Raw genomic sequence first — 24,637 nt, 5'->3', positions numbered from 1 at the left:
ATCACCTTGTAACCACCGTGACCACAAGACAGTGGCTGTGGCGAGTTTTTACCGCCAAGGGCTCTTTACAGAATTTTGCGGCCATGGCAAAAGGGACGGCAGAGAAACCTAGCAGATGACCACGACGCATGGTCGAAGGAATGCTCGCTGAGCGCAGCACACGCTGCCTCATTGGGACAATGAGAGATATTTTAGAACCAATTAGTGCACCGGACGTGCACTTCTGGTAGTAAATTTAAGCCCCCAGACTCTGCACTTAATTGGTCAACTGCAAATCCTGCACGGAGGATGCATCGACCGAATCATTAACCGACTGGAAGAGGATGGTCAATAAAAATCGCAAGCGAACCCTATCGCCCATCGAAACGGCGAGGCTACTTCTGGCTTCATTATGCTGTCTTTTCTTGTAAAACATTATGCTGCCGAATGGGTGGGTAGCCGCCGGCCAGAGAGCGCGAAGCGCGAGCGGAAGCCTCACGGTAGCTGCCGTCGTTAAAAAGGAACTATTTCTTGTTACTACACTGCCTTCGTTTGCTTCGTTTAACTAACAAGGATCGGCCACAGGGACAAAAGCCAAAGCAGTTATATAGATCATGAAAACTTAATTTACATGAAATGAAATTTAATCTGAAATTATTTGTATATTAATTCTTATTTCGATCCATCTTCCTTCCACAGCTCAGTATCGTGCCCCGCGCATCACGGAACATCCGAGCAACGTGCTGATACCGAAAAACGAACCCACAACGTTGAACTGCAAGGCGGAAGGCAAACCGGAACCGACGTTCCAGTGGTACAAGGACGGCGAGCCGGTCAAGTTTACGCCCACCCACTTCCTGCTGCCGTCGGGATCGCTGTTCTTCCTGAGGACACTGCACGGCAAGAAGGAAAACGATGCCGGCGTTTACCGGTGCGTGGCTTCCAACATGGTTGGCGTCGCCGAGAGTCGTAACGCGACGCTGCAGATTGCACGTAAGTGATCGTCTATCGCACCTTGCCAAAATTTAAATGTATTGCGTATGTTCAAAACATGCTTCGAGGAATCATTTATCTGTAAAAACAGTTCATCGGTCATCAGAACATAGCGACAAGTGTCTTGAAGCGACCATCCTCTACGTTCCATCCTATGATATTATTTTTATTGTCCGTCGCGCTCCGCCTGGCGGCTGACTGATGGATCATTAATCCTGGCCACAGGCGCCTGACAAGATAAAGCCGGTGCCAGTGCCTCAGATAGGTTGTGACAGGTTGCCCACGGAACGGAGCTTCTTCCCCTTCCTTCCCCGGATAATGGCGCCGGCGGTCGGTGTCGGTTGACACGGTTGACGCCGCCGCCAGCCTCTTAGTGGGCTCATCTTGCACTCGCTATCTATAATTTTATGCTGCACTGATTTGCATAATTATTTATTACAACAATGATCCATCGGTGGGGGTGGGGGAAAGGGCGCTCGCGACAAATAGCAATTCCACGCTTAAGTCCGCTCCGGTTTGGCAGAGCGGACATCTCGGGAAAGGCTCCAGATTATCTTCCAGACGACGCGAACCACAATAATGATGGGAGGAAAGTTAGAAATTAAATGATGGCACTCTGGCTTGGCCCAGGTGGACTAATTCCTCTCGATACACACCAACGGAGGAGAAGTGATGTCGTGAAGCGCCATAAATTGATGCTTTGTCACTCATATAAATGTCTTGTTGTGTGGCCGACCTTAGGAAAAAGATTAGACAAAACATGCTACAGACCATTTTATGTGGATTTCATCAAAAATTGGGCTTTTCTGCGTTCTGAAGTAAGAACTCCTTCAAATATGACTAAATCAAACTGAAGTAACTTATTTTTGAAGCCGGCTTCCATGGGGGGAAAGCATTAAACGGCACGGCTACGGCCCGCGTTTGTCACCATATCCGTTGCACAAGCGTCGGAAATGAACCACAAACAACCACATAATGCGACAGACACGCGGGTCTTTTCAAACCACACCGAGAGCGGAGGGGATTGAATTACGGCGTGTAATTCAATGTTCGCGGCAGTGTCAACACTCATTAATAACGATCTTAGCACGATATTTACGGCTGCGCGATCACATTAATCGATGTAGAGGAACTCCAATCCGGGCTTTGAAGTTGGTTTCGTCTCTTATTCTCTGCCACTTAATTCGATCTCTTTTTTATATCTGCATGGGTTTTATGCGATCGTATGCGATCAGTGTTTGAGAGATCAGTTTCAAGAATGGTTTTTCCCGTATAATTTTCATCATCGAAACTATGATTGACTGATCGGCTCCGTTTCGTTTCCACAGTGCTCCGAGAAGACTTCCGGGTGGAGCCGAAAGACACGCGCGTGGCGGCCGGAGAGACGGCCCTGCTGGAGTGCGGAGCCCCGAAGGGAACTCCGGACCCCACGATACGCTGGCTCAAGGACGACATCCGGCTGGCACTGGACGACGGGCAGCAGCAGCAACAACAGCAGCAGCACCTCCTTCGCTCGGCCAAAGAGATCGGCCGGATGCGGATCGTGGACGGTGGCAACCTGATGATCAGCGACGTGCGGCCAGCGGACAGCGGGCGCTACCAGTGCATCGCCCAAAACACGGTCGGGATCCGCGAAAGCGCCATCGCCCGGCTGACGGTGCAAGGTAAGAGCAGCACGTGAGCAAGACGTCTCGGCGCTCGGCCCTAACGGGGTTGATGGTTGATTTATTGGGGCATGTTTATTATTTGAGTCCGAGCCCCCCGAGGGGCCTGCTGCGCGGTCTTTGCTCCAATTTTCCAACTCGCGCGAAGGCTCTCCCAGGCAGGCAGCAGTCGTGAGGTTAACGTTAACCGGCGCTCGGCGCTCGCTTTAAGTATTTAAAGAATTTCTGCGAAGAACACCGAACCGAGCAAAGCAACAAGCGAAGTGAGTCAATAACTTCGTCTCCGGAACCGTTAGAGAGAGCGGCTCCCCAGCTTTTCCCTGCGACCGCCGTTCTGCCGATCGCGCGCGGGTTGATTCATGTGGCCCATCGGTCTTCTGCAATCGCCGGGAGCTAGATTTCGTAAATGCAAGACCGGGGTTTAGGGCCGAGTTTGGTTAATCGATTTTCCAATTTTGCCATTTCGCCGTCGTCGTCGTCCTCGTCGTCGTTGATTATTATTTCGCCCAGCGCGCGCCCGGGTCTCTCGGCTGGGCCCTGCAATTTGCGGAGCGGAAAAATATGTTGCACCCCGAGGGCGAGCCATGAATTCTCTAAACACTAATTAAAGCAATTACTTTCGGCAGGGGGCATTCTAAATTATGGACGATTTATGGAACCATTTCCCGAGAACATGGAGAACATTTTTCTCGCAATCATCCCGCGAGGGGGGCAATTTAATCTTCCCAAAGCTCACAACTCTATTTAGCTGCAGTCCAGTGAAGTTGTTTTCACTAATTGACGAACTGTTTATTCGCATTCTCAGGTTTTCTCCAAAATTATGACATCATGTTTTTGGTCCCAATTATTGTTAGTTACGCCACTTGGCGCACCTTCGAGACGTAATGTAATTCTTTTCAAAGTTTTTCGACGTTTTTGGGGGCTGAATTTTATTCTACTTGATACACAGCCCTCCGGATCTATTATTTGGCCGGGCGAACAATCCGTTTCTCTGCCTATATCAGCAATACTTCTTTTGGGTTTCGTGTGGGCAGCACCAACACTTGTCGCAATGGTGTCCCATAAATCGGTGTCCGAGTTTCCGCAGCAGGGGAGGCCGATAAAGTGCTGATCAATGCATTTCTTCCGGTTCCGCATTCTGTGCCATCGGTGGTAATCTAATTGTAAATTAGTCCCACTGCCGCCGAACGGAAAGAAGAATCCCTGCTGACACACTGCGCCGAGCCCGAGTTTGTTCTTTATGGTGGACTTTTCCTGCCAATAAATTTTTATATTATATTCGCCCAGCACACCCAGCACGCCTACCGTATGGAGGATTCTCCTGGTCCCTATTTTCACCGAGTTTCGGAAAGCAAATAGAGGAAGTTCTCGGGTGCCTATATAGACACCTTCTCTCTGCTGGGCGCCCCAGCAAGGAATAGCAATAAACCAATCCAATGAGGTCGAAATCCTCTCTCCGTTGTGGGCCACGAAATCAAGAGCTGACTATTGCGTTCTAAATGCCACAAGCCAGTATATCGATTGTGTTCTTCGGTGGGGTTGCTGCCTTCCTTCGGCCAAGTGCCCCGGTTCCGGTCACGCCCCCAGCTCTCTCCGTTCCGCCTGATGTCGATGGATTATTGCTGACTTCCGGGAGCTCCGAGCCGGGAGGATATGTGTGCCTGGGGAGAGCCTTACATGATTGGAGCATATTTGGAAGTTTTCCGGTTTTATTAGAATTTTATGTCGTCATGATGAGGAAAAGTTTCTTCCGGGACTCGGGGGTTCACACTTTGGTGGAAAAAGAAAGCTGCCACTAGAATGGGGAATTCCGGGGAACCGCAGCGGCAGAAAGTGTCCGAAGGGGATAAATGGGTGGATAGCGAAATTGGGGTTCGTTCAAGACACGACGAACCGTATGAAAAGAAATATCGCGCACCAGCTCGTAAATCAATTCAAAGTTGTTGCTCTGCCCACCACACATTTCGCTGACTGGGCGTTGAAAGTCCCCTTCACAAGACGGCTCGTGAAAGTGTGTGGCTTAAGCAAAGGTAATACTCTGTCTGGGGTTTGGGCAGGATACAATTTCCGCTGTTTAGTAGACCTGCCGGCCCCGGAAGGGTGACTCTGAATCCATTAAGGAGTCAATAGTAATCAGGCGGCGTATTTAGTATACAAGACAGCAGAATGAGGGAACGAAGCTCTTTATTGGTTTTAAGACGTGAACACTATAGTACTTCAAGTACAAAAATTTTGAGCCTCTTATGAAATATTACACAAAGAAAAAGTGATAGATCCTTTAGGAAGTGTAAAAATGAGTAATAAATCCAGATATTCAAAGCACCCCTGGGAAAGGCCACAATTTATTGCCACCGATGAAGTAATTTAACGTACGTCGTTTGTAAACCGAAAACAATTTATTGCGTAACTCAAATTGTCATTTACGGTGCTCGTCGGTCATTAATACTTCTTGAATTGCGGAAAATTGATATAGAAATTCCTTCTCGACCTCGACGGCCATTAAAAAAGCCAGCAAGACAATTGGCATACGTGCATGTGCGCTTAGTGGCTTTCTTCGCCCATCGGCAGCTGTCGTCTTGAGCCCTGCCAATCTCCAAGACGCTGACGAGCCTCGCTGGCTGGCTGTCGGTATGTTGTGAGCGCGCGCAAAATCGCCTCAAGTTACGCGGGTCCCCGGCCGGGGATCCCCGTAGATGATTTATATCGCAAATCAATGTTTCAATGTTTTTGCAGAACATTATTTATTCGTCTCACTCCGTACACACACAGGGCACAGGCTCACTCGCGGGCTTCTTCGGGGTGCGTCGAAAGATAAAATTCGTGCCGAAGCCGCGCGCCATGTCCTGCGGGCATCATCGCCGTGTTTCGGACGGACGCGCCCCTTCGTCGGAGCGGCCGTCAAATCATGCAATCTCTCTCTCTCCCGGGAGGATCAGCTGCTGCTGCTGTTGGGCTTTCAGCGAAGATGTCCCGCGCCGAAATGGCGTTCCGCAAAAAGGACTTCGCGGGCCCCCGTCCCAGCGGGACAGCGGTCCCTACCTGGTTTCAGGGCTTTGATTGATTGATATCGGTAAATCTGCGCAGAAGGCGTAATTTGAGAGTTGTTTTCTTTGCAGGCCCGCAGACGAAGGCTCTCTGGTGGTGGTGACCGTCAGCCCCGCCGGCCATCGGCGGCCCCGTTGAGAGTCGAGAAAGCCCAGCGTTGTGTAGTCCTCGGTTCGGTGGGCTTCCCTTCCCTCGGTAGTGGAACCCTTTCGCAAGGAAATGGGAAATAAATGTTAACTTAAATACCGTGGCAAATTTGGCCCGATTTCCATTAACTACATTATTCGGGGCTGGGCCAGTTTATTAAACGATGCACCGGTGCAGGTCGGCGCGAGTGATGATTGATTTGGTCGTTTACTTTAAACACATTACTCAAAACAGAAAAGCTTCACTGACCACGGCGAACAGGGAAAATTTGGGAAAAAGATTTTAATAATTTTAATACACATAAAGGCTTTCTTAACATTTATTGGGATTCGTAGAATCATTTTCCTATTTTTGTAATTCATTTTTGTTTCTAATTATATTTTTTCAGTAAAACCATTCTTCAAGGTGGAACCGATGGACGCCACCGCGCTGGTTGGCCAGCGCGTTCAGTTCATGTGCGCCGTCGACGGCGACCCAACGCCACAGATCTTGTGGAGCAAAGAGAACGGCCACATCCCGGTGGGCCGTGCCGAGATCCTGGAGGAAGATCGCAGCCTGGTGATCCGCAGTGTGGTCCCGAACGACCAGGGCCTGTACAGCTGCGAGGCTCACAACGCGATCGGTCAGATTAAGGCCAAGGCGCACCTCATTGTGAACTGTAAGTATCATTGCCCAGGTTCTCCACAACTATTCTGAGTTCACGTTCTAACATTTATGGGCCCTTCATAAAAGCATATCCTTATTTATATTTAACGTAACTTGCAAGGGACGTGTAACACAGCACACATTAACATGCTCAACATTTCAATTCTTACGTGAGTTGGATTTTTGTGCCGGATAATAGCAACGATTTAAACCGATTCAGGAAGAGTTCGGTTTTATAACTTCACTTCGACGTTCACCTCCATAAAAGTTATGTTTATTCGAATAGAGAAAATAGAGAGTAGTAAAGCCAGACATGGACGATGATTTCCGGAAAAAGGGTGCTTCGTGCTCTCACTGTTGTGTTTGGCCGGTGCGGTGTTCGATTTCGACGTGTTCAATTACGGAAATTGAAAACCCGAATTCCGAGCGAAACCAGAAAAGAGCTTACGTTTTATTTGCCATACAGCTTGCCGGTTGAAAAGTGTTCCGAATGCTCGTCCCGTTTAATGGAGACATTCCAGCAGACAAGACCGACTGCTCTCCGAGAAAGGCTCTCCACTTTAACATCTGATCCGCTGTGAGTTTGAAGAACGGCGGACCACCATCTGAAGGCCTCGAACTGGCTACGGTAGGGCTGGCACTTATGCTGATTAGATTTAGATTACACAACACGCGGGCGCGCGCGTTCGCGCCCAAAATGCAAATCGAAACCGCGCACCGTCTTTCGCGTGTGTCCGGATTACGGAAGGACTTTCTCTTTGTGTGCTGGGTATGATTGTTTTACGAGGTGAAACAATAACCATTACGCAGGCGCTACCGGGAAGCTGAATCCGGGGAGCCCCGTGGGAGATTATCTTCCCACACCCAAGGGCTCATTTTTTTTCGAGGTCCTTACCGAGGGGAGTGTCGACGAATGTGCGCGCTCCAGCTTTTGAATGTGCCAAGAACGATTTCGGTGATTTATGTCGGCGTTTTTTTTTGGAATTTGCCAAAGCGGAACCACCGCGAAAAGGTGCAGCAGTGAAGGTCTCGTAATCTGGACCATTTGTGACAGCCATTTCGTGGCTTTTGGAGCGTTCCTTCAGAATCAGAACCGCCTCAGGACTATTTCAATATTTTTGCATAACATTTTGCACCAAGAAGTGTCTTCGACTAACTTCATCCGATCTCCGTTTTTCCGCAGCTCCCCCCACGTTCCTAATCAAACCGCAGGACCAGAAGACGGCCCTGAACGGTGTGGCTTCGTTCAAATGCACCGCTTCGGGCAACCCGCCGCCGTCGGTGTTCTGGACCAAGGAAGGCTCCCAGACGCTGATGTTCCCCAACAACACGTACGACAACATGCAGGTATCCGTTCAGAGAACGCTCCAGATCCGCGGTGTCCAGAAGGATGACGACGGGTACTACATCTGCTCGGCTCTCAGTGTGGCCGGATCGACGACTAGCAGGGCCTACCTACAGGTAAGATCCTGACCAAAAACCGTACCAAAAAAATGTATTTCATTCGGTTCCTTTCCCCCCCGCAAAAGGTGCTCTCGTCGGAGGACAGCAGCCCTCCGCCGGTGCTGCAGGTCGTACCGGCCAACCAAACGCTACCCCGTGGCAACGTAGCCCTGCTGCCGTGCCATGCCAGCGGCACCCCGACGCCGATGGTTCGCTGGATGAAAAATGCCTCCGATATCAACCTTTCCGGCGGCGGCGGTAACGGACGCTTCTCCATCATCCAGACTGGAACCCTGCGCATCGACGGTAAGTACCCAGACCCGGGGACCCCCTTTTGCTGACTGAGTGAGTCCTGCAATCAAGACGTCGGCTTCGTGTGTTGAATTGTAGCTTTTGGTGTAGTTAATTGAAAACCGACAAGCCTCGGTGCCCTTTCTGGCGGGGGGCCACAGTTGCCGTGGTTTGATTGGCCGCTTGCATGACGATTTGTTTTGTCGTCCATTTGTTGCCTCCAACTCAGGAAAGCCCTCAAACGGCGACGTTCCATGCCAGGTTCGTGTGAGCGTCGAGCGGACATTGTTTGCCGAAGGTAAATGTCGCATTTTAAACGCCTTTGGCGGGCACAACACAGTGCGTGACCACAAAGCTTTTGCGTGCCGGCCGGTCGTTTGCACAGTCGGCGAAGAAATTGTGCAACGTCTTGCAGGCCAGCTCTGCAATTGCAGTTCCTGTGTATCGCTACGAACCCCTTGTAAGCTCACTTGTTCTAGATAGGGACACGCGTGGCTCATTCCACGTATTTAATGAGCTTTGCATAATGTCGCATGCCGCGAGACTCGGCGCACGATACAATCTCAAGCCGCCATTTTTGTGAGAAGTAAACTTTTAAATGCCTTCATAAACATGGAATTAGAATGTCAAGTTAACGTGGCAACGAAAGCAAAAAAAAAACAGAACACACGAAGAATCATAATTCACACCGCTCGAGAGAGAGCGCCTCAAGACGCCGATTAGAAAGCCTCGCCCTATGGCACGGTCGCTGTGCAAAAATACATAATTACAACCTATAATGCGGATTACTTAGCCCTCCGCCGGCGTGGGGGTTGAAAAATGAGTGAAAGATAAGAAAGAAAGAGAGCATAGCTCCGTGATTCCGGGGATGAAGAATGTGAGGCCATAAACCAACCTTCCCCTGGAGTGTGTGTGTGCCTTGAAGAACTCCCACCTACAACGCCCGGGGGCTACATTTTAATGCCCCCAAACACAGGCTTGAGTGGTACGGCCCAGAGGGGAGCCCCTAAAACCTCGACTTCGAAGATATATTCGCTGGATTGCTCGTAGGGATTAGGTTACCTTTACCTTTATTTGGAGGCTCCTTCTTCCTTGGAGCAACTTCAAGAAAGCGGGCTGCCACGGCAGGGAACATGGCGCAGAGTTTTTGGGGGGTGATTTGGGCACTCCGCCCCGGGGCCGCCAAAACTGAGCGCTGCTGAGAGAAATGGGATCATCAATCAGTGAATTGGTGCGCGACCCGCGCGCGAAGCATTATGTTTTCAAATACGTCAAACGTCCCTCCAGTCTAGGATGTTTTTTTTTGTGCTAAATTGTGGCTATGGCTAGAACTTTTATGCTAAATTGTTTGGAGAAAATGTGCTTGAAAGATTCACTTTGATAGTTTTTTCAATACTATACCTACTTCGAAGAGAAGGTGTTCTTTATTGAACATATCGGCATTGTTTTTATTGGAATCAAGATCGATAAATAGCAATCCTTGTATCCAATATTTAACAATAATTTGATCGGTTTTATGTAATTTCAGAAAATCGCACTAATCATAAGATAACACTTAAAACCTGTCCTGAATTGTCCAAATAGCGAATTTTCTTGTAACGCCCATCACCGACCAAACGGATGGCTCCCCGACCGATGTCGGCTGTGGAAAGTTAATTAAACTCGTGAGTCGCGCCCGTACTTCAGGTGTCTCCTACTTTGTGGGGTCAGAATTCCTGATTTCTCGTGCGAAGATTTCGGGGGACACGCTGTCGTGCTACACGCCACAGCGATCACCACACGCTCTGCGGGGCACGGGTTTTGGAATGCGACGGCGCACACGGACCGTTTTCCTCATTCGTTGGCCATTTTAAAGCAAGAAGAGCTGCTCAGCTGCCCCGCAGCAGCAGCATTCTTGCAGTTCAGTCTTTCGCTGTTCAGCTCCGTCGTTATCGGTCGACAGGCGTAAGAAGGCAGTTCCTATTTGTTTCGGAACATGGCCCTGACCTAAGCCCAACCTCCTCCTCTTGGGTTGCAGTAGTCTGTTTGTTCGAAACGGCCGTTTCATCTCGCCCCCGGAGAGTGCCCTGGCGCCGCTCGCGGGCGGCTACTTTTTATGGTGAAACCGACGACGACGACCTGTTCAACGTGAAGAGCTGCGCGGCCATGTAGCGGCCGCCCGGAAAGGTTAATGTTCAACTAGCTCCCGGGTCCTCTAATCAGTGTCTAGTTTAATGGCGGCGCGCGCAAAGCACGCACGGCACGGTCTCGCTACTTGATGTTGGCCTCTTCCTGCTGTTCCGGTAGGTAGGATAATCGCTCTATCGGAAGCGGCCCCGGTCGGAGAGCGATGTATCGTTCTAATTCGATAACTGTCGTGGTGACGTGTCTGACCCTTTACATGCCACGTTCTCTGGTAACACGTTATCGACGATCTTGTAACCAGCGGACATGTAGCGGCTTTCGAAGCGGTGTTTGCCGTGATTTGCTTGTTCGATGAAAGTAACATCAGAGGCCACTTAGGGCATGCGATGTTCGGCACACTCGCTCCAACGTTTGGTCTCCTTCGATTCCTTTGCGTAATTTTCTTTTACTTCCTTTTTTGGCCTCCCTTTCTAAACAATTGCTCAATTTTACTATCCAATGAAACGAACCATTAATAAACATTAGAAGAACTGTTAATGGTTTTTTGAATGTTGTTACTGGCAATATTATCAAGTTCTTAGTTTCAATCTGTGCTTCGGCAATTTCTATCCAAAATTGAGGATAACCTACTTAACCCTCACTACGGAGCAATAGTGAAGCTTCTGTTGTCATTCGACGAAGGCGGTCGGGCGGTCGTAAACGATCTGCATAATTCACCGATCCCTGTCTATCTGTCCCCCGCAATCGGCAGCACGCGGCAGTACTTTGAGTGTTCCGCGTATTTTCTTGCCGCCCAAATTGGGTCAAACCATCCACCAATCGGCCGCTCGGAATCGGCGTCGTCGGCGGGGCATGCGTTTGTTAGTTGAATGTCGTCTCAATCCCGAGCAAGCGCCGTTCCGTCCCGAAGCATAACGCCTCCGGTTTTTTGATTTATTTCGCAGATCTACGAAACGAGGACAGTGGCTGGTACCGATGCGTGGCGTTTTCCGAGAAGGGAGAGACCTCGTGGAGTGCTTACTTAACGGTTAGTTTATTTTTGCAGCTGAACTCGATGAAGCCTAGGAAGGCGAGACGCCAGCCAGCCAGCAATTTCATAATGTCTCCGTGCCGTCTTTCCGTAGGTCGAAAGCGATCTCTCCTCGATGCAGCATCGATCGCACAACGCGGATCTATTGCCGTCCGCACCGGGAGCGCCCAGGGCGGTCAACATAACGAACAGCAACATCACGCTGACCTGGACCCGGGGTCAGGATGAGCTGCAGATCAATCCGGTGACGGGCGGTTACACGATCGAGTACTACAGCCCGGAAGAGAAGGCCGGCTGGATCAAGGCCATGAGCCGGATTCCGGGCTACACGGCTACGGTGAGCTCTCAAGTTCAGTTTGGCCGCTAGTTACCAGAGCATAACGACAATGAAATTATATTTTCTACAGATCACAAACCTTTCGCCTTCGACGTCCTATATGTTCATCATCCGGGCCGAGAATAGTTACGGATATTCGGCTCCGTCACCAACTTCCGCCATCATCAGGACGCTGTCGGCAAGCGATGGTGTTAAAATGCCGGAAGAAATCGAAACAGCTCGACTGGTACTTAACGGACAGGTCAGTGTTCTGTTTTCTAAAAACTATCCCGCAACACAGCAAATCATTCGACGTTTCTCGCCCGTCAGATCGTGGAGCTGGTGGACGTAATACCGCTGAACTCCACCAGCGTGCGGCTCGAGTGGCAACTACACATCAGCAACACCGAGGAGTACGTCGAGGGCATGTACGTGCGCTTCCGCAACCTGTCGTCCACCGAACCGCAGAGCTACAGCATGCTGACGATACCGATCAACCCCTCGGAGACGCACGTCATCACGGGGCTGGAGAAGTTCACTCGCTACGAGTTCTTCCTGACGCCCTTCTTCAAGACGGTCGAGGGCCAACCGACCAGCTCGAAGGTGGTCCAAACGCTGGAAGACTTTCCGACCGGTGCCCCGGTCAACGTGCAGACGGGGATGGTCAATCTGACCACGGGCCTCGTCAACTGGCAGCCACCGCCGGACAGCCAACTGAACGGGGTGCTGCTCGGCTACAAGGTCCAGCTGCGGGCCCTCAACTCATCGAAGGTGCTGGCCCAAATCACTCTCAACGCTACGGCGACGTCGATCTTCTTCCACAGCCTAACCACCGGCACGACGTACACGGTGCGCGTGGTGGCCTTCAACCGGGTCGGTGCCGGACCGTACTCGAAGCCAGCGTTCCTCATCATGGACCCGGCCCACGTGATAGCTCCACCGCGAGCCCACAACTCGGTCAGCGACATGGAGGGCTACCGGCACCAGAGTTTGCTGCACGAGACCTGGTTCATGGTGGTGATGATCCTGCTACTACTGGCCGTGCTCACCACGGCGTCCGTCGGGGCCGTGCTGTTCTTCCGCAATCGGGCCAAGATGAGCAAGGAGATGATGAGTGCCACGGTTCCGGTGATCACCGGCAGTTCCGACAGTCGAAGGCCGACCGTGGCCGTTTCACGACGCGACTGTCTTTGGATCGATCGCGGATGGCGGTCTACCGATACGGACAAGGACTCGGGACTGAGTGAGGCGAAGCTGCTCGAGAGCTCACAGAACCCGGGCAACTATGCCGACGTTAGCACCGACTACGCCGAGGTGGATCCCAGGAGCATCACGTCGTTCTATAATAGCCGCAAGGTAACCAGGCGACCGGAAGACGACCGCTGGATGGGTGAAACTTATGGTTTTCTCTCTTACAGTCTCCGGATAATCCGTCGCCGTACGCAACGACCGTCCTCGTGAACGGGAATCCGAACGAGAATGCGAAGATCATCTACCAAGGACTGGACGGTTACATATCGGGAGCTTCTACCCAGCGCTCCGATCCCGCGCAGTACCTACCGGGACATCCGAAGGGCTTCACTCCGGTTCCGTACAGTCAAGGTAGTGTCATAATCCGTTTCCAACAACTAACGTTTCGGTTTTTCTGATTGTGTTTGGCCTCCGAACTAACCCCTTTACCTATTCGCCCCGGCCCCCCACACGCCCTCTCGCTAGCTCCCGCGAACTGGATCGACTTTCTTCCACCTCCACCGGAACATCCGCCACCGATCCCGCAAGCTTTAGACCATCACATTCACCTAAACCATGTGTATCCCTCGGAACTGATGGGCGGCAGCGTGTGCTCGCCGAACGGGGCGCCGCCCATCGGCTCTCAGGGATCGCTCTGTTGCGGATCGGCGCAGTCCGGTATCTATAAGTAAGTAGACAGGCACATCCTTTGTGACGGTTGCTTCCTCGAACTCTCTAACACTTCTCGCCCATCTTTCTGTCTGGTGTCCTTCTCTCGGTGTGTGCGACTAACTCTGCTATGGCCACAAACCTAACCAACGTGGTGTTCCGGGGGGTTCTGGACTTCGAAGTGGCGGAAGCGTGCAGCACTCATATCAATATGTAGACCCTTCCCTGCTAGGCCGCGGATCCTCGTCCCGGAGTAGCTCCAACGAGTGCACGATGCGGAACGTGCCGCCGCTGCCGTTGCCCCCGCAGCACTTCCCACCGCCGCACCACCAACACCACCCCGCAGCCACCGGTGGCACTCCCGGGGAGCCGCCGTACTTCAACGACGAGGTGTACAACAGCCCGGTCAAGAGCAACGGGGACATCAGTCAGTATCATCCGTATCGGATGCCCAACTCGTCGTCGGCCTCCTCCATATCATGCTGCCAGTCGAACCACTCGCGCAGCAGCCATTCGGCGGGCTCGAAAACGCACGACTACCACCCGGACAATCAGCACCAACAGATGCAGCATCATCCGCCGCACGCCGGACTGCACGCCAACCTGTGCTATCCGCCGACGGCGCACGGTCAGCCGCCACATCTCAACAGGTAGGCCACAGGGAGATCATTAGATTTTTGGGGGTCGATAGTTTTCCAATTTTCTGCAAGCGTATAGCGTTCCCTTTCGTAAATGTCAATGTTTTTATCAAATGTTCTCAAATTCCAGAATGAAGTTTGACGTTGTAAAAGTCAAGTAATCAGTAGTTTAAAATCCAAACACTATATGGATCACCTTCAAAATAGACCCAAAATGATGACACTAAACTCTGAGTATCCTTCTGTCGCTCTCCCTCTCGCTGGCAGGTTGTGTGGCGGTGTAAGCTGCGACGGGCTGTCGACGCCGAAGGTGGTGTCCTTCAACGACCAGTACCAGATACTGGACGAGAGCAGCAGCACCCCACGGGGTGACGGTAGCGGAGGCAGCGGCGGGGAACACGAGAACTGCACCTACTTCACCAACTACTCGGACGCGTCCGGTGCCAGCAGCAGTAGCGGCAGTGGCGGCTTCCGGATGCATCCCAAGTTCGTGAAGACGGTGCATGTAAATATTGAGAACGCCATCAACGGCAACTACCACCATCATCACCACCGAGGACCTCCGACGACGGGGCTCACCAATGGCCATCAACCGCATCACAATCATGCCCACGCTTACGTGTACAATCAGCAGCAGCAGCAGCAGCAGCAGCAGCAGCAACAGCAGCAGGAACCGATCACCGAGCACGAAGAGACTGAAACGGACAGGATGCTGACCGGCGGCAGTTACAGTGAGGAGAACGAGGAGCTCACTACGATCAGCAACGGGTGCTCGGGGCCGGACTCGGATGGGCACGACAACGAGGCAACGAGGAAGCTCACCAACGGTGACGATTGCGGGTCGTCCCTGGGGCCGGTCTACGAGGAACCGGTGCGGCAAAGCGCCTAGATCGGGCCAGGAAGAGGACTCGCTCCAGAAGTACGAAGTCGAAAGTGTTATGCGCCCATAGGGTAAGCAGCAGGTAACTCCTTTTATACCAAAACTCAACACACAGACCGACACCGTCTCGAGTCCCTTAGAAAAGTAATAATTTATTTGATCGACACCGGCGAGGATCGGGCGCGTCACGCGATCAGAAAGAGAGAGAGAGAGAAAGCGGTTCATGGGGAACGCAATGTTCGTTTCGTTTCAAAGGTTGGGACTCTCATCTCAATAGGGGTCGAATTCTTGGTTGGTCCGATTGATTTGTTCCATTCGAAACAGTTGGTGCAGTAGAATGCCATAAGTAATCTCTAAGGATCGTCCGGAAAAAGAAATCGCACGAGTCAGTAAGATGGATGGACATTGCTTAACACTCAAATTTTTTAAACAAGCACCCACACACACACAAGCGCGCTCACGACTCTCGTTGGGATTTGTTTCCTCTGCGTGTACGGTACTCTTTCATTTCATATTATTATCTTATCTTCTTGTACTGTTTTTATATATTTTTTCCATCTATTTGATGATTCTTTTATTCTTCTTATATTAAAACCTAGTAGCTTCGTGATCTGCCTTCTTGTTCAATATCTTCCTGGGCTTTTTGCCTTTTCCGAGGCGCCTTTTGAACCCGTTCCGCCGTCTGGTTCATCTCACATGTCTCGGTTGCTTCTTTTCGCGCTCGACACGACACCACGCTTCCGGTGTTGGTCGCGTGCACGTGTCATCATTTAAATTTAGCCGCTTCGGCTTCGGCCATATTTCGGGCCCCAGACATCCCGAACTATCAGAATGTGCATCCGATGAAGCATAACACGATCGTGTCTGAACCGTTTACCGCGCGTCATCTCCGTTGCAGGCACGCAAAAGGTGCACACCTCGATGCACCCGACCCGACCCGACGGCGACGATGATGATGATGATGACGGTGATGAAGACCAGACTCTGGTGCTCTCGTGATGGACGACACGGACGGTCTGGTTAGGGTCCCTGGCGGTGTCCGTCGAACACGATTCGCCAATTTGTCTGGTCGTTGTAAATTTCCGTCTAGTTTTCGACGTCCGCGAGGGCCGACACTCTCTCGTCGCTCCCTGGACGATGAAATAGAACAATTCCTCAGCACACAGCAACCCTGCCGCCGCCCACCGGCGCATTCTATCGTTCCGGGACGGCTATTGAGGACATCGAATGGATTATGTAGTGGAGTGAATTAACGGCGTCTTTTGACACCGCACATGCTCCTGTCTGTCAGCGGCCACCGATGAAGTGGGACCGCCACGACGGAGACCCGTTCCGTGCACGGGGAGTAGGTGATCCCCTAACCTGAAAGAGCAAGCTCTCGCTGGTGCTATTTTTGTGTTTCGCAAACTTCGTGTCCCTTGTCGAGTTGAGCGAAACAGCTATCGACACGAGCGCGGCCCTCGGTGCATGTTGGATCAATACGTGGTGCGTGTCAAAAGCATCACCAAACCCGGAGCCAATTTCTAGTGTAAAGGCGCAAAAATATATCATTATCTATTTGTTCCGCGGCGCTTTGTCCATTCCTTCGAACCATTTATCATCTCCTTAAAACATAATTCATCCATACATCATTACGACGGGGCCACCGGAGGCTCCGGCTCCAGCAAAAGGAAGCCGTTTTTGTTGCCATTGTGTTGCCGCCACAACAACGCGGGCCTCTGTGCGGGCGCGGTGTAGAAAGTTTATTGTTATTAGCGTCATAAAACGCGATCCTAATGTTCGTCATAATCGTCGCCATTAAGGCTTTTCGCGCAGCTACGGGTCGGTGGGTGGGTTACTTGCGGGTGCCTCTGCGAGCCCAGAACACTAGGACTAGTTTCGGTGACATGTAATGTGTCCGCTCGGCAACCCGCCACATACCCGGACCCGGAAAACATTATTTACAGCTTCTCTGTGCTTCTCGGCCGCATCAGCTGTGAGCGTTAATTTTTTCTCCGTCGGGTACCGCGCGGAGCTTTCCCGACCCCCGAGGAAAGGTTCCAGTTCCAGGTTTTTGGGTGCCATTAGTGAGGGCGCTCGGCTGCGGGTGTTTTGTCGTCTAAGTTACGAACAGACGTCGTAAATTGTGTGTCACAGAGCAGTGTGTTTGCGGAAGCGACTTTTGCGAATGTTTAAGCAAGGATGAAGTGTATTCCTGTTGTATGGGTCAATAAGTAGTAAAGCAGGCTTTATTGAATCCACTTTTAATCATTTTTCCAAATGTAATTATTTCATTTCCCCAGTTATTAGTTGAGAAATATTAAAAGTAAATTTTATCTCTTAAAGTTCCTCTTGCGAGACTATATGATGGAAGGATAGGTATCGATCCGCTTTGGGCTCGTTTTTTTTTTGGGGCTTTTGGATTTGGGAGTGTAACTACTTATTGACCCATCGAATATTTTCAATATTTAATTTTAAATAAGAAATACTTTAGCCTGAAGTAGATCCAAGAAATTGATCCATGATTGTTTGATAATTCCTTTCTTATTCAAATCGGTACATTTTCCTCCCTTCGCTTTCATTTTCCTCTTGTTGCCCAATTTAAGGAAAACGTTGGTCCATTCTTCGCTTCATGTGGCCATCTGTGTGTGTGTGCGTGCATTGTATTGAACCTGTGATATTATTTAATGTGATAAGCAAATACTCTCTTAAACAATTAGTCGGAGGGTGTGCATTATTTCACTTCGCTTAGGTGTAGCTTATGATTTTCTGACCCCAGTAAAGTGCTTATTGTGGCTCTCCTTATGTTTACTGTCCTTCTGAACCGAGCGAGCGGAATTGAAGCGAAGGCTACAGCAGACGAAGAAGACTCTGTCTGCTTCGAACTATAAACACGACCGAGTTGAGTTAGATATATCAATCGAAAAAAAAACCGGGAAGCAGAAACCGAAACCTGTACATAGTTCGTAGCCGTTAAGTTAGTGAACTACATACGACGCATACCGTAGGCACGTAGGATTACTATGCTGCACGCCAGGAGTGCTTCGAACTGTGTCGCCCACGGGCAAACTAACTATAGCAATACTAGTGAGATGATCGAGTGCGTGAGAGAAAGCTGTGTAAATTAACCAGATGGGGTGCAAGAGACAGCAATTATTATCCAATCTGATCCAGAATACCATTGCACTGAAATGAACTGTGTATGAAAACATTAGGATGCTGTCCACTGGCTTCCCGTTTCCTCAAAAGAAAAAAGGTCGCACAAATACCACTTTCTTGGAGTTGTCCGAATGGCATCCGAAAACCTGCATAAGGACAGGGTGGTCCTCCCATCGCGAGTCGGTGACGCTTGCGATCGGGCAAACCTTACATATTCCCCAAGCCTCTAGAGCAAATATATGACGACTAACTCTAATCAGCAATCCCCGTAGTTTGTAAGTACCTCGAAAGCTAACATTTCGCAAAACGGAACAGTATCTACTCTATAGAGCATCACGTTGTTGGGAAGCGCATTTCTTCGCCGATATCGCTCCTGGCACAGGGCCAACTAGCAAAGTCTCTCTATCCTCTAAATAATTAAGCACAAAACAAGAGCAAAAACACGCAAAAGGGGCTTTTTGTAGCGCAAACTGAAACGTTTGAATAAAGATAAATGTAGGAGAAAAAAATACAAACCATTATTAACCCTCCTTACTCAGAGCTGTACCAAGAACTTGTGAAACTCAAAGTCAACGCGAAATGCGAAGCTTTCCAAATGTAACAGGAACGAAACAGGAACAACCAACGGCAGGACATATTTCTACGTTGAACACGTTTTTCTACCCACGTATGTAATGTACCCCCCAAAATACACCCGTAAAGCCATTAAGCAAACCACTAATCAGAGGCCGATTGTGGGCCAACCAGGTGCGCAGAGTATTAACTGCGAATTTTCGAACACTACTTTGTATGTTCGTCGTTCGATGATAAAAATGGAGAGAAAAGATGAAAATCAAAAGAAGTGAATGAAAGAATCTAAGAGTAAGGCAAAGGAATGAACCAACCGGCAAACGGTAAGAGCTAACCTGTTATACAGTAAAACAGAGAATGGTAAAGTTGTTTGAAGTGACCCTGTAGAGCGATCCAGAAAGAGCAAAGGGGTGGACCTAACCTCTGCTCTGTAAATAAACGAAAAGTGACACAAAAAATTGAAGAACCCTCCAAACAGTACCAATTATACTGAGAAATCTGTGTGAGGTATTCCCCAACAGTGGAAAGGTGAGTTTTTTCTAAATGAACCACAATAAACGATGTGAATATTTTTTTACGAAAACTATATTGCACAGACCCAACACTCACTTGCCGCTGTCAAGGCTGGTTAACCCCAGAATGGCTTCTTGTGTTCCTTCTTGACAACGACGGTGAACGGCACTGGCTTTTCAACGTAGACCGGCTCCTTCACGTACACCGGGTAGGGCTTATCGACATGAACTGCGTACGGTTTCGGGACCTCGACGTACTCCTTCTGGTAGACTGGGACCTCAACTGGGACTTTCACTTCCACCGGATACGGGCGATCGACGTGGACGGGAACCTTCCTCTCGACGTATACCGGCACTTTCTTTTCCACCACGACTGGGACCTTCTTCTCAACTTCTACTGCGTACGGGACCTTCACTTCCACCGGGTACGGTTTCTCTACCTCCACTGGGTACGGCACCGGAACCTTCTTGGTGATGACCTCCTTCTCGGTGTACTCGTGGCCGTGGTGGTAGTAATCCTGGGGTTGGTGCTGCTCATAGCCGTAGCTTTCGTACGATTCCTGCTGAGCCGATCCCAGATCCCAGAGGCCTCGCTTTTCCTTCTTGGAGTTAGAGTCGACTGCCGCCGCACTGGCCAGGGCCAGAGCCATAGAGAATACGATGAACGCCTGGATGGGAAGAGCCGATTGGTTTCAGTTCAAGACACCACACCTCGTCGACGATCGCGGACTACTTACCTTCATGTCTGCCTACTTTAACCCTGGTGTCTACCGTCTACTTTGAACGATCACAACCGAATGATGTCTTTGGATAGGCTGATCACTACCTTTTATACTTCAGCAGCCGGGAGTGATTGACGGATTTCGCTTTACTTCAATTTCGGACACCTTCGTCTTATGGTCAGTGGTCTCTCCGTAGTTGTTGCCACACGTGGGCCACACTCGTCCACGGTCCGGTTGACCGTAGAAAACAGTTATTTGACAGAAATTCACCAAAATTAACCCTTGAGGCAGCTGCAACCAACCAAACCGGATGCCCGATGAAAAAAATTATTGTATAATTTTTTTTCAGATTTTAGATTAGGAGATGGAGTTTGAAGGCTCAGTAAATGATCAGTTTGTCGTTGCAGAGTGCATCGTTATTTTGCCATTTCACATTCGACAGCATTTTTTTATATGACAATATTATATTTAGATTATTTCAAAATCTTGCAACTACAATAAGTATTCCAGCATTTGTGGTTTTGTGTACTCAAAATGTGCTTTAATCTTCAAAATGTTCACGCGTTCAGCTGCATCCAGGGGTTGGATCCATCGTGGTGGAAACGAACGCATCCGAGCCTCGCTGTCTACTTGGATTGGTGGATGGCCGAGGCAATTGACCGACGTTGCGCTGCCCCTTTTTATGATGGGTGGAGATAGGCCGGTATCGAGCATTACTTAATCATATGTTTTAAACATACACTCCAGTTTCTCTAGTTCGAAGATCGTGAACTTGCCGTACGTCGGACCATCGAAATGACCGATTGCCAATAATTACGGCCAAATGCGGATGGCTCTTGGGCGGATGTTTCGGAAATGTATCGTTACATTAAATCAGACCATCACACCAGTCGCGCCCTTCGAAGGTCATTCGGTAAGATGGGACATTATAGCAACCAGTGAGTGAATAATAAGTGATTTTAAGTAATGTATGACAGTCGTAACTCAAAGTTAATAGTCAGTGTATTAAATTGCGGCACATGCCTCCTGAGTTGTTGCTCCCCACCCGATTTTTGACTAATCCAAATCCCTATTGCTTCCGATTAATACGCTGTGTTAACATCTAACATCTGTGTACGTCAAGGTAACTACAGAAGATAGAAGAAATTTGATGTGAGAAATTTTCATACAAAAGATCTTTTTTCATTCGCGGATTTTTATATCATCGGTCGAATCGGTGTTGGCCTTTGTTTCGTGTCTCTTTTTGGACGTTTCCTTTAATCTTCGGGTGGTTTTCTTTTATGGCTTTGGGAACCATTCGTGCGTGCGTGCGTTTTGCTTTTTTAACGCGAATGCATTGCGATGCAGTCGGGCAAGGGTTTTCTTTTTTCCTTTTTTGTATTATCCAACCGTTGGCCACAATAAATCGAGATAAAGGAAACCTACTCTCTTGCGTTGTAAGATGAGTGTCAGATGTTAGATGAAAAGAATTTCAATATTTGAGGGGAAAAAGACACTTTGAAATTTGAATGCTGGAAAGCATTATGTAGCTCAAGACATGAACTCCCGTTGACATCATCCTTTGAAGCAGAACACAAATGTCTTTCCAAACGCCAAACGAACGCGCTTCATAACTTTATTTTTAAAAGTCAACCCATGTCGACGCAAATGTTGCCCTGCATCTCAATTGTTTTCACCGGCGGAAGTAACTTGACTCGAGTTCAAACTTGCCCGGGATGTGGGGCGCCTGCGTATTACAGAAACGAATTAAAAGTTTGTCAAAGAAAGAACGCCTCAAAGCCATCGGGCCCGAGAAGGGATATCAAGCGCAGTTCAGCCAATGTTCAATTCGTTGCGCACGATTGCCTTGACTCGTTTGCTCCTCCGTTCCATTTGTGTCCTGTGGCCTCACACCGAGAGACGCCACGGGATGGCATGGTCAAGATGTTACAGTGCATGTTGGCCTGTAACACTTCTTTCGCTACTATTTTTACCTTTTACTCCTCGCCAGTGGTACAAGATCCTACAAAATTAAACTCCCTTTTCTCCGACGTCGCCAAACCCGTCCGTTTCAACGTCGCGCCAATAGCAAGCTCGTCGAAGCACGTGCACCATCAGCAGAAGAAAGCGACGGCACTAGAGAGCACCAGCAGTTTGTCTTATGCATATTTCAATCGAGTGCCGAGGATGCTCATAAATATGCAAGATTGAAAGTTTCGCAACAGGAGTTTGGTAACAAAAAGATTAAAAAGAAAATAAAAAACTGGGGAAAGAAAAGTTTTGCTCCAGCTTTGCGACGGAACAAGACCCGCCGACGTCGGTCGGGTTGATGTTTGGTGGGGTGTGCCGGCGATAAATTGCCATCTTGACATCAACATCTTTTGGTTCACGATTTCTATCTAGGATTTTTATCCGATGTAAGCAAAAAGCACGTTACGAACTCACTCTGGACGCCATGAGCAGCATGGGCAAAGGTTGGGTTAATAAATGTGACTTTTCCGAAATGGAAATGTATCCCTTTTCACCGGTAATGCACCGGTAGCCGGTTCACGACATTTTGATGTGGTTCCAATGTTTATCGTTCTTTGCCCTAAGAAGTCTTGTTCGAACTGGTATGCTATCTTTTTATATTCTACTAGTCGACCCTGGTTCGTTTGATGGAAGATAGGAATGCAATAATTAAAAATATATTTGTTTTCGATTTCTCTTCATTCAGCCATCCGAAGTTAAATCTGATCCGACCGTTCCGAGTGCCGACCCCATCGAACGAAATGGTTATTACAATATCAAAATATTTTCCAGCGCTGCAAGCAAAGCTGCATTTTCAAATGGAAAATACCATCCTCTTTAGGAGTCCATTTGCGATCGGTAACGCTGGAAAGCTGTTCGCGGAAAAGTATCAGCCAAAAATGCGGAATGGCGCTGCGAATTTTCCTCGGTACTCGCGAACGCGACATTCACTTCGCGACAACAGCACCCTTGTGGAAGCTTTTCACAGGAACTACGCTCAGACTAAGAGACCACTGGTTTCGTCCTTCAGTGGAGCACGTAGCCCCGACGTGCAATCGGAATAATTCCGAGCGCTGCCCAAACACCAGAAGGCACTTTTCATCGTGTAATGAAGGTAATAAAATGTAAGACGAATGTGCGCGCCGCTCGGGGCGGAATCTGCGACCGCGCCCTACCCAACCCAGCTAGTTGGCCGGCCGGCCGTTATCTGTTGGACATTTTCCACCGAACCCCCGCATCAGAAGTAATCCGCCATTGTTAGCCGTAATTATATTGCTCACCGAGTCAAGTCAAGACGCCACCGTCGTCGTCTTGGAGATTCGCCGCATACTCGGAACCACCACTGACGATGACGGCTGACGTATTTATTTCGTTTTTCTTTTATCAAACTGACAATTAAATCCCGTGTTTGCAGAACATTAAGACGTCCCCGGGGGACGGCCATTGAGCAAGGAAATGAAAAATTTCACCAGTTTTGTAGTAATGCCTAATGGCGGCATAGGACTGTGGGAAGGACTGTGAAATTAAATTCATAAGCATAAGCGTATTCCCTTTACCTTGTTTGCACGTCGCGTTCTTATGCGCATCAAACATGCAAAAAGCTGCCTCTTTATCGTCACGCACTTGGCAAGTTGTTTAAATTTGTGGCATTTAGCAGTGTAAACAATGGCTTTCTGGTCGCACGCGAAAAAGGAATCACGGCACGGTGCCCAATCTTGGCCACAAAGGGCAGGAAATGAATATTCGCCCTAAAACGGCCCCTTAGGGCGTAGCAACTGGCCGACCAAGTAAATCCGCATGCAATCGGTTAATTAAATCGTCCTGACAAACCGAGACCCATTCGTCGTCGAGCCGAGGCTAATCGATCACGGACTACAGACATCGTCCTGTGCAAGTAAAGTTCCGAAAGCTCGGCATTTCTTTGCGCATAAATCCGTCACTGGTAGGAGGTCCAAGAAGGATGTTGCTAGCATGTGTTGCTACTCCTAGGATGATTGAAAAGCCGCCCGTCAGCGCCGGAAACGTTGATACCCGGTCGCATTTTTCATCGGGCGAAACACAAGCGCAGTAAAATTTGCAAATTACTTCGCCAACCGCACGGCACACTTTGACGACTGCTGCCGCGATTTAGAATGTTTCACTCTTGGTAATCAATTATTTGAAGAAAAAATCCATCTAAAATTTCACTTTCTAAGATTTCCCAATTTTGTATTTTTGCATTTCCCTCGATTCTGATTCGGTCCAACTTAATAAAAGGGATGTTTTTTGTTCAAAAATATTCCAAATGGTAACGTAAGTAGCTACTATCGCGGGTGCTTTCCAAAACGCCAATGCGACCGTTTGAAGCCTTTCTAACCCGTCCACGGAAGCGAACTACTTGCGGCACCTCACGGCTGAACCATTAGCAATATCCGTTAACATCGTATTGACACCATTTTACATCACAACCCGAGCCTGAGCCGGGTGTGTGCCGCAACCTGTTGTCCATCGCGCCAAGGTGTAGCATGCTCCATCGTCTAGGTTAACCTGCCAATTATGAGGAGCGTGCGCTAGAAGACGAGCGCGCATAATTAAGAGGTTAGCGGAGGATCCGTGGTTCGTGTTTCTAATTA

At 49.4% G+C, this 24,637-nt stretch overlaps 2 protein-coding genes across 2 annotated transcripts; one reads left to right on the top strand and one right to left on the bottom strand.

Moving 5' to 3' along the window:
- Nucleotides 1-638: 638 nt before the first annotated feature.
- On the top strand, nucleotides 639-15,103 carry LOC128278409 (protein sax-3-like; the record flags this gene model as incomplete). Its single annotated transcript, XM_053017138.1, has 13 exons — nucleotides 639-972; nucleotides 2,301-2,636; nucleotides 6,217-6,486; nucleotides 7,657-7,934; nucleotides 8,003-8,222; nucleotides 11,276-11,358; nucleotides 11,456-11,698; nucleotides 11,769-11,939; nucleotides 12,008-13,033; nucleotides 13,096-13,279; nucleotides 13,394-13,595; nucleotides 13,759-14,226; nucleotides 14,482-15,103. Coding segments are annotated over 13 exons (4,437 nt in total), but the record flags the coding sequence as incomplete, so codon positions are not given.
- Nucleotides 15,104-19,430: 4,327 nt separating this feature from the next.
- LOC128278408 (mantle protein-like) lies at nucleotides 19,431-20,057 on the bottom strand. The gene is made up of 2 exons (XM_053017137.1): nucleotides 20,052-20,057; nucleotides 19,431-19,982 (listed from the first exon to the last, which is right to left on the bottom strand). Exons 1-2 carry the CDS (start codon nucleotides 20,055-20,057, stop codon nucleotides 19,431-19,433), a joined length of 558 nt encoding a protein of 185 aa, XP_052873097.1.
- Nucleotides 20,058-24,637: the final 4,580 nt, after the last annotated feature.

Source organism: Anopheles cruzii, chromosome 2, assembly GCF_943734635.1.
Source record: "Anopheles cruzii chromosome 2, idAnoCruzAS_RS32_06, whole genome shotgun sequence".
Lineage (NCBI taxonomy): Eukaryota > Metazoa > Arthropoda > Insecta > Diptera > Culicidae > Anopheles > Anopheles cruzii.
Note: the sequence above shows the minus strand (reverse complement) of the source record. Positions and strands in the feature narration are given on the sequence as shown.